We start from the raw sequence: 10274 nt of genomic DNA, 5'->3' as shown, positions 1-10274 counted from the left end.
GGAGACTAAGGTGCTCCTGATCCGGGCTATAGTCTTCGCAATTACGTGCTATGCATCAGAGAGTTGGAAAGTGAATAGGGATGATAGAAAGAGAATTAATGCCTTTGAGATGTGGTGCTGGAGACGAGTGTTGAATATATTATGGACTGCTAGGAGAACAAACAGGTTTGTCCTGGAGAAGGTGAAGCCAGAATGCTCCTTGGAGTCAAGGACTATGAAGCTTCGTTTGGGCATGTTGCAAGGAGGGACTGGTCCTTGGAGAGGGACATCATGTTTGGGAGAGTGGAGGGGCGGTGCAGGAGAGGAAGGCCTTCAATGAGATGGATTGATTCTGTGACTGGAGTGGTGGGAATGAGTGAGTTTGAGATGGCTAGGTTGGCATAGAATAGAACGGCATTTAGAGCTCTTGTACACAGGGTCGCTATGAATCGCAAGCGACTCGATGGCACCTAACAACAACAACAATACATGCATAATGCAAAAGATGAACAGGCATGGGATAGCAAATAAGTACACTCATGATTATATATAGATTTGGCAGAGGATAGCTGACATACATATATCTGATATGTGTTACAAAGATATCTAGGCATACAGTAAAGCATATAGGTGCAAATACCCTGAAGAAATGAGTCTCTGGGCTTGTGGTCTTTGAACCATAATCTTAATGGTCTAGACAAATGGGTATTAAATATGTTCCAGAAACACAATGTTCTGCATCCTACTTTGGTGAAAAGTGACTAGGGTATCTCAGATATAACTACTAGTCTCTTCCCGTCTGGAACAAAGAAACGTGAAGAAAATCATTTAAAGACTCAGGAAACAGTCCAAAGGACTGACAGATCCCAGGAACCACAGTCTCCATGACCCTGAGGACAGACATGGTACACAGATAGCACTATCAGGATAATGAGACAAGGTCCTAGACAGAGTGGGTGAAGAATATAGTACAAATATTAAAATAAAGCACACTTTAAAAATAAATAATATAAACCACACTTACTAGTCTGATATAACCACCAAGAGTATGGCCCTTAGACATCCCTCAAATCAATCTTGAACTAAACATACTCACAGGGTTCTTGTAATTACAACTTCGTATCAAATTAGAACTCCTCTCAGAAACACTGTTCTATAATAACACTGCAGAGGCAATGGCAAAGTCCTCTTCACAAGGAAAACGGAACCTAAAGAAGTCTTTTTATATCTTACCTTCTTCCTTGACTTCCTCACTAGGCTCTCCTGGAAAAGGCTCCTTTGTGAAGGGATGATCACCTTTTTCGTCTCTAGTAATGGGCCCAGGCCTCAGTGCAATTTTCTTCATTCTTCTTGGACCAGTGACCTGGAGCTTTCCTTTATCAATATGTATGTTAAGGGGCTGGAAAGACTCCAAAGAAGGTATAGTGATTCCCTGAGAGAAGGTTTCATTGACAGCTTCTAGAATTGGTATATTTGTATCCTGCATAGGTATCCTGGAGCTTGAAGATGGCTCTCCCACACCAAGCTGATTTCCTGCATCCTGTATAGACTGTATTTCAAGGCCAGCTGCTCTTTCATGGCAGGAACCCCAGGACAGTGACACTGACTCCAAGTCTTTAATCTCATCAGATTCTGACTTAACAGCAACCTCTGGGTCTAAGTCATCTTCCTCCTGGCTGTCTTTAGGCTGTGGGGATTCTGTAAATGTAGTTCTTCTCTTCTTACAGGGCAACATTTTATAAGTCCCACTTTTATTCCATCCTAGAAAGAGAAAAAACAAATCATTATCATCTTCATACTATTTAGTTTCATTTCCTCAAATATCTTTCCACTTCTTCATGTTCAAGTCATGAACGCAGGACCAAATGCACAATACAATCTAACTTTAGTTGGGAAATGACACAGTGCTTGGCGTGCTGATTTTAATCATAACTCTACTACTACTGGTTGTGTTACTTGATCAATTGACTTAAGCTCTTGAAACTTCAATTTCCTCAACAGTAAAACATAACTAGTTGTAGCAAGAATTAAACAGAAAATTTTTAACAAGTGTTAGTTACCATCACTGATATGACAGAACAATATACTTAGCAAACTGTATGGACAGTTTCCAAAGTCAGCTCCTCTCTAGTTTCACAAACTTACCTAAGTTAATTAACTAATATCTTAGTTTCTTGAGATAATAAGGGATCAATATATTTTGGTATTGGTGTTTTCATGACCAAGTATTCCCAGTAATAATGAAAAAGCAAAATGTGGCTGTTTTTTTTTTTTAAATAATTTATCTTTTATTGAAATTGTTGATCAACTTTTTATATTACAGTAAATTTGAAAAATGTGGTTGTTTTAAAGAAGTTAAAACATTAATATAAATTCTGAGGGAAGTCTTGTGGACTAGTTGTAAGGCGTTAAGGAGTTGAGCTGCCAATCCAAAGGTACATGGCTCCAATCTACCAACTGCTCCATGAGACAAAGGTGGAAAATTTCATCCTGTGCAATGTAATGTCTCTGAAAACCCTCTGGAGGGTCAGCTATGAGGCAGTTTCAATTCAACTACACATAACAACAAATTATACATCTGAAAAGTACTCAAGGAGCATATGTTATTTTACATACAAATTTCTATTAAAAACATTAAAAGAGAGGGGAGGATTAACAGAGGAGAGTCGCACTATCCTCCACACTACAGGTATTTTTAGACTACTGCCTTCATTTTAGTTAAATTATAAGAGTAATATGGACCTCAACCAGAATGTTTCAGCATTTATTTGTGCACATTTTAACAGTATTTATCACTTTTGTTCTCTACTTTCATCTCCTTTGCAAAAACTAAGAGCTCTCTAAGGAAAAGAGCTCTTTCAACTATTCTTTCAAATAACTAGCAACATCTCAGTAATTGTTGGCACTCAAAGCCTCTTGAATGAATTCCAGAATTTATTCTGTGCTTCTACAAGGCATAACATTTGGATCAAAATATTAAGTTGTATATAAAAAGTAGCTTGATTTTTCTATCTAAAAATCGTTGCTGTTGGCTGGTGTGCGGATGAGTCAGAATCGATTCATAGCTGATTCTCCAGCACGTTTTCAGGGGCAGTACGTGGGAGGTGGTGGTTCATCTTTCTCCAGATGAGCAGCTGGTGAATTCTAAGCTCTTAGGAAAACATTATTCTCAATAAAACAGAAGCAAGAATAGAATACACTATCTTTGTTACACTGAGATGCCCTTCACTTAAGATTTAAGAAACATATGACTACTAGAGGAAAGCTTGAACTAAAAATAAAGATACCCAAGAGTTGACATTCTGTGCAAGAGCCGAAATGCACTATAGGGTTTCCAAAGCGGTAAATCTTTACGGAGGTAAAAAGCCACATCTTACTCCTACTTTGCCAGTAATGAGTTAAAATAATCGACTTTTTGTTCAGTTGACCATTGCTCCATCACTTCACCAAAAACGGCATCTTTAACTTGAATTGAAAACCAAAGCTTTTCAGAGTCTTAACTATAGTTTTAATAGTTCCCTATAACGATTCTCCAGGGCACTAGGAGAGAGAACTGAAACATCAACTCAAGATATTGGGAATTAATGTCCAATAAGCATGTGAAGATCTCGTGGATCCCTAAGAAGTGCGGCGGTTGGTGAGTGAGTCAAGGTGAGTTCTTTATTTCACAGACGAATTATGCGAGGTCCAGAAAACAAAAAAGATAGCTACTATTTAAAGTCAGTAACGCTGTACGGGTCAGCTTGAAGCACCTCAAACACATCACTAGTTCGTTCACCTCCCGGACTGTGAATGAATGTCAACCTAAATTCAGTCACAGTGGCGGCCCCCTCCCGCGAAAACATCTCAAAAAGAGCTTCCAACTACGTTTTCATTTCACTCAGAGCCCTGGCCCAACTCTCCGTTGCCACAGAGACACCCTCACACCTCTACCTTCCAGCAGCACCTCAGCCCATCCCAGCCTCACACGCGACCCCTCATCCTGGACTCCTTCGCCCAGCATTCCGCGATTCCACCTATTTCTTCCCGCCCCTTCGCACACAACACCTCTCCCTCACCAGCCGGCCTTATCCCGCGGAAACTCGGTTTCAGCACCACCGGAAATCAGCCAACGGCAGCGACTGACGTGCGCGTCCCCGAATGGCGGCGCGCGACATCTTAATGAGTCAACGAGCATGCGCCAAACTGGAGGCCCAACCCACTTCAGGGCCCGATGAAGCCACTTCCATGGTGTGGCAGTTGTGGGCATAAGATTGTAGCCACAGTCACTCTCTCTAGAAATATAGGTGCGCTGGATTCAGGCCATGCTCTTTTCTTTCTTTTTTTTTTTTTTTTAAATCAGTCTGTAATTGTGTACCCAGTCCAAAAAAGAGTATGTTTTTATTTAAACAACCCAGGAAGGAAAACAGCCCCAGAATCAACCAAAAAGACCACAGTCTTTTGAATCAGACAGCTGGACAATGAATAAAAATGACAGAGGAAGAGTCTCGAATCGATGGTACCTAACACCATCAGTCTTGAATGATCTGGGCTGAATCCACAAGAAGCAGCACCAGGGAAAGGGAAGCAATGTCCTGGATGGAGATTTACACTCTCAGAAATCTACTGTGTGGTAAATTGAGTTAATTGTGCTTATACGAAACTATACTTAGACCAAGAAGATGTCGTCTAAGTAGACGAAGGGAACACTGCATGTTTTAAAATCAAAAAAGGTGCCCATCAGGCCTGTATCCTTCCGCCATACCTATTCAGTATGCATGCTGAACAAATCATAGAAGCTGAGACTTTATGGAGAAGAATGTGACATCAAGATTGCAGGAAGACTCTTCAAATCTCTTGTGTAGGTAGATGACACAACCTTGCTTTCTGAAAGCGAGGAAGACTAAAAATGCTTGCCCCAGAAGATCAAAGACTACAGCCTTCAGTATAGGTTACATCTCAACATCGAGAAAACAAAAATCCTCATCATTGGAACCAATAGGCAACATAAAGATAGATGAAGATTGAAGATGCTAATGATTTCATCTTACTTGGATGCACAATACCCTTGGTATCAGAAGTCAAGAAATCAAAAGAATAAATAAATAAATAAGACATGTTACATTGGGAAAATCTGTTGTCAAGGACTTCTTCAAAGTGCTAAAAAGCAACGATGTCAGTTTAAGGACTAGGGTACACCTGATTAAAACCATGGTCTTTCAAATTACTTGCTATGCATTTAAAAATTGGATAATGAAAAAAGAAGATGGAAAGATGGACCAAAAAACTGATTCCTTGACTTCTGGTGTTGGAGAAAAGAAATTAATATCCCATGGTCTGCCAAAAGAACAAACAAATATATTTGGAGAAAGTGGACCAGAATGCTCCTTAGAAGCAAGGATGATGAAATTTCATCTCACATACTTTCGGCCTATTGTTGGGAGGGGCTAGTCCTTAGAAAAAGACATCATGCTCAGAAAGTAGATAGTCAGTCAAAGAGAAGAAGAAAATGGATTGCCATTGAGATTGTAAAACTAGGCTCAAGAATATCAGAGAGGATGAGGATAGAAGATCATAGGGAAGATCATAGGGAAGATCAGTTATGTTCATAGTGTTGCTATGAGTTGTAGTCAACTTGATGGCACCTAACAACAACTCAGAACAAAACTGTAAGAGTTGAGATTCAATGATTTACTTTGACAAATAATCACACTTGTTGTGAGACAAAAATAATCACACTGGCTGTAGGACACTGGGAATACAGGACCATGTAAGCAGAGAATTTTTGAAAAGTAAGTAAGAGCAGTTCCCTTAGTAGTGCTTGTGTCATCTTGCTGAATATTATTAAAATGTGGCTGGAATGGTGTATTGCCAGAAAATCATGGCTAGAATTAGAACCCTTGGCAAAAGGGATATTTTACTGGTATCATATGGATCTTGGTTGAATACAGAGAATATTAGAATGATGTCTATTTGTGTTTTATTTCCTATGATAAGGCTTCAGATTGTGTGGATCCTAACAAATTATGGCTGACATTAAGAATGTCAACAAATCCAGAACACTTGGTTGGGGTCAAACAAAAACCTATGCCTTAAGAATTGGAATTACAAGATACAAAGGATCTCATATTGTTATGTGCTGTGAGTCTACTCTTAACTCGTAACAACCCTATGTACAATAGCTCTGAACCCTGCACTATCCTGAGCCTATTTCATCGTTTTTGATACACCTATCTCCATACCTTTTCAACCTATATGCAGAACAGATTATCTGGGAGGCTGGGCTCTATGAGGAGAAATGTGGGGTCAAGATTGGGGGACGATTTATCAACAATCTGCGTTATGCCGATGACACAACCCTGCTTGCTGAAACTGAAGAGGACCTGAAGCACCTGCTGCAGAGGGTCAAGGACTGCAGCCTCCAATATGGATTGAGGCTCAATGTCAAGAAGACAAAAATTCTCACCACTGGACCAAATGGCAGCATCAGGATGGATGGTTAAGAGATTGAGATTGTACACAGCTTTAGTTTGCTTGGCTCCACAGTCAACACTCTTGGCACCAGTATCCAGGAAATGAAAAGGTGCATTGCCATGGGAAAGTCTGCTGTTAGGGACCTCTCAAGAGTACTGAAGAGCAATGGTGTCTCTCTGGAGACTAAGGTGCATCTGATACAGGCCATGGTCTTTACAATCACTTGTTATGCATCAGAGAAGAGAGTTGGACCAAGGAGGATAGAAGGAGAATTGATGCCTTTGAGCTGTGGTGCTGGAGAAGAGTATTGAGAATACCAAACAAAACAACAGATTCATCCTGGAAAGGGTTAAACTGGGTGGCTCCTTGGAGGCAAGGATTTTGAGGCTCCGTCTAACATACTTTGGACATGTTGTGAGGAGAGACCAGCCCTTGGAGAAGGATATCATGCTTGGGAGGGTGGAGGAACGGCGCAGGAGGGGAAGGCCCTCTATGAGGTAGATTGATTCAGTGACTGGGATAATCGGGATGGGAGTGTCAGAAACAGTGCGATTGGCACAGGACAGAGCAGAGTTTAGGGCTGTTGTACATAGCGTCGCTATGAGTCGCAAGCGACTCGACAGCTCATAACAACAACAACAACCCCCATTACCCCAGTCGTTGAGTCATTCCATTTCATTCAGGGTCTTCCTCTTACTCACTGTCCCTTCCCCTTTCCAAACATGAAGTCCCTCTCCAAGGACTGGTCCCGCCTGGCAACATATCCAAAGTATGTCCGATGGAACTTCAAAATTCTTGCTTCAAAGGAGCAGCCTGGTTTTCTGGTATCATCCTCTCCAGGACGGACCTGTTTGGTCTCTTGGCAGTCCAAGGTATGTTCAAGACTCTTCTCTAGCACCACAACTCAAAGGCATCCACTCTTCTTCAGTCATCCTTAGTCACTGTCCAGCTCTCTGATGTATAGCAAGTAATTGTGAAGATTGTGGCCTGAATCAGATGTACCTTAGTCTCTACACTGATATTACTGCTCTTCAGTACTCTAGAGAGGTTCCTGACAGCACACTTTACCAATACAATTCATCTTTGGATTTCCAGGCTCCTGGTACCAAGGGTGTCGATTGTAGAGCCAAGCTAGTTGAAGCTGTTATCAATTTCAATCTCTTCACTGTCTATCATGATGTTACCAATTGGCCCAGTGGTGAGAATCTTTGTTTTCTTGATGTTGAGCTTCAATCCATATTGAATGCTGCAGTCCTTGAACTTCCGCAGCAAATGCCTCAAGTCCTCCTCAGTTTCAGCAAGCAAAGTTGTGTCATTTGCATAATGCAGATTGTTGATAAGCTTTCCTCCAATCCTGATGCCACTTTCCTCCTCATACAGTCCAGCCTCCCGGATGATCTGTTCCTCATATAGACTGAAAATATATGGAGATAGGATGCATCCCTGGAGTACACATTTCTGATTTTGTTTCCTTGCTCTATTCTGATGACTATTTAATTTTGCATAAGCACAGTCTTCTCAGAGTTAGCCACAGTTTGTAAACTAAGTACAATTACTTTTTCCAGGCTCCAGAATATTGCTTTATGGATTACCAGCCCATCAAATGACAGGCCTTCAGCCTCCGGAAATCTCGGCAGTAAGAGGGCGGTCCTTCTGGTAATCTTCCGGAAAGGGGAGGGTCCAACCTTCCGGAACTGTTCGGGCAGAGGCAGAGTCTTCTGCCGAAGGCTGTTCGGAAAAAGGCGGAGCCTACCTCGCATCAGGACCAGTCTGGCTGCACCTGCATCCGTAGTTCAGAGCATCCCTGGAGCATCTTAAGAGAGCACCGCAGCTGGCAGCCAGGTTTCTGATAGTTGCAGGAGGTGTGCATCATATGGATGCCTTCCCTTCCCCTTGACTAAGCTCTTTAAAGCGGCAAAACATGAACATGCCGAGTTCCCTAACTGCTGTGAAAGAATTTTTAACAACAGCTTCTGATTATTACATGACTGAGATTAGCAATATTCGACCTAGCTCTGGTAAGTAGAGACTGAAAAACTGTTTTGGGGGTGTTTGTAGCACACATCACGGTGCAATTTCCCCCACTTCTGAACTGTAAGTTTGCAGGGCAGGGTGGTTGCAAGGGGGATGGGGCATCAAGATGGAAGCTTGGAGACTGCAAGATGTGTGCTGGCGGCCAGGAAAGAAGGAGGCCTTTGGGGGGAAGAGCAACACGGGGGAAGGGAGCAAAAGGAAATTGGCCAGCTGGATCATGGGGCTAGGAAGCAATGTGAGTCCTACAAACTCCACTCTTCATCATAATGGTGGGGTCCATCACAGATGACCGTGGGACTAGGTGGAATCTATTTCTAGGCTTCTCTGCAGCGCCTGGGCTTCCCTACCCAGGCCTTTGTTCCCTGTTTGTCTGGGGATGGCTTTTCAAAAAAAAAAAAAAAGGAACTCACACTATTGCAGGCAGAGCCTCTATTCAGACCAGAGTGCGGAGGAGCGAGAGCGGTCTAGGGCAAAGGAGGCATTTTGTCTACCAGAGAAAGCATTATATTATAGCACAGCTGCTGGTCCAGTTACACACTCTAGGGTAGAGTTATGTGCCGGCGGGCGATCCTCTGTACAACAAATAAGGTGGGAGAGAAAATATTTAGAAGCAACATTTTTTCATCTTTCAGGCATTCTTCCAAAAGATTATAGGGGAGCAAACAACTCCTTGTGTTACACTTTCCCAGTCAAAAATCTCACCCTGTCCTTGGAGAGGGACATCATGCTTGGGAGGGCAGAGGGACGGCGCAGGAGGGGAAGACCCTCTATGAGATGGATTGATTCGGTGACTGGGGTAATCAGGATGGGTGTGTCAGAGGCAGTGCAGTTGGCGCAGGATAGAGCAGGGTTTAGGGCTGTTGTGCATAGGGTCGCTATGAGTCGCAAACGACTCGATGGCACATAACAACAACAACATTCTACCCGTTAAGGTGCCACATGATCCTAGGACCTAAAGATACAGCCCTGAATGAAGTAGACAAATCTCTATTCTTTAAAGTTTATTTAATCAGATGGTAGCAGAATAGTACTGCTTAGGGTTTTCAAGACTGTATTTTAACAGAAGCAGAGTACCTTCTCTCTCAAGGAATAACTGGTAGTTATGACTAACATTTTGGTTTGGTTAACAGCAAATGCTTAATGTGCCATAATGACTCCTTTTCGGTTTAAGTTGGAATTTGTTTTATGGCAATGTGTTTAGGAGAAATGAGAGAACAAAATAGTCGAGTTGTGGGATTGCAGTGCAGCTTCTTGCCACTAGGCCACCAGAGCACCCTCAAAAAGTCAAGAGTTGTATACTACATATAACAGGGCAATGGTGATATTGTAGCCCAACTGAGGCAGTCAGGCAATGCTTCTCCAGTGCGGTGAACTTTGAGCAGAAGCATGAAGTTAATGAAGGAGTAAGCCATGCTGATACTCTGTGGAAGGTGTTTGGGAGAGAATCTGAAATATGCCACAATTATTATATTCTCAGTTCTCTCTGTTCTGTTCAAAGTCATCCACTAAAAAGGTAACATGGAAGATGTCGGGCATCATCTTATACTTTCAGGTCTAAACCTAATTTATCTTTAAAGAATGTCAGTAGGGGAAAGAGAACCTAACCCAAATGATCTATATTAGGGGCCTAAACTTTTGAAAGAAACAAAAACACTAGCAGGGGCGGGGAAAAAAGCTGATGCTCTCAAGTTATTAATCAACCTGTATGTATTGTATGCTTTGAAGTAGGCTTGGTGGGAGTGTGTTACATGTAGGAATGTGAATTAAAGGTCAGTGCAAAACCTATACTTGGACCAAGAGGCAGTAGT

At 42.1% G+C, this 10274-nt stretch overlaps 1 protein-coding gene and 1 pseudogene across 2 annotated transcripts in view; one reads left to right on the top strand and one right to left on the bottom strand.

Annotated features, from left to right (window-relative positions):
* Positions 1-4053, bottom strand: part of GON4L (gon-4-like (C. elegans)) — a 138380-nt gene extending 134327 nt beyond the window's left edge. The window contains exons 1-2 of one of the 2 annotated variants that reach the window (XM_006895782.1): positions 4038-4053; positions 1213-1740 (exon numbers count right to left, since the gene is read on the bottom strand). In XM_006895782.1, the coding sequence (XP_006895844.1) occupies positions 1213-1714 (502 nt within the window). In that variant the 5' untranslated portion in view covers positions 1715-1740; positions 4038-4053. Of the gene's footprint in view, positions 1-1212; positions 1741-4037 lie in introns of those variants that run through there. The other variant, XM_006895781.1, reaches the window with a different exon arrangement.
* Positions 4054-8416: 4363 nt separating this feature from the next.
* The window catches only part of LOC102859889, an 8783-nt pseudogene continuing 6925 nt past the window's right edge, over positions 8417-10274 (top strand).

The sequence above is a fragment of the Elephantulus edwardii genome, unplaced genomic scaffold (assembly GCF_000299155.1).
Source record: "Elephantulus edwardii isolate Elephantulus edwardi_28Jun2011 unplaced genomic scaffold, EleEdw1.0 scaffold00176, whole genome shotgun sequence".
In the NCBI taxonomy this organism is placed as follows: domain Eukaryota; kingdom Metazoa; phylum Chordata; class Mammalia; order Macroscelidea; family Macroscelididae; genus Elephantulus; species Elephantulus edwardii.
The sequence above is the reverse complement of the archived record's forward strand: the minus strand, read 5'-3'. Positions and strand labels throughout refer to the sequence as shown.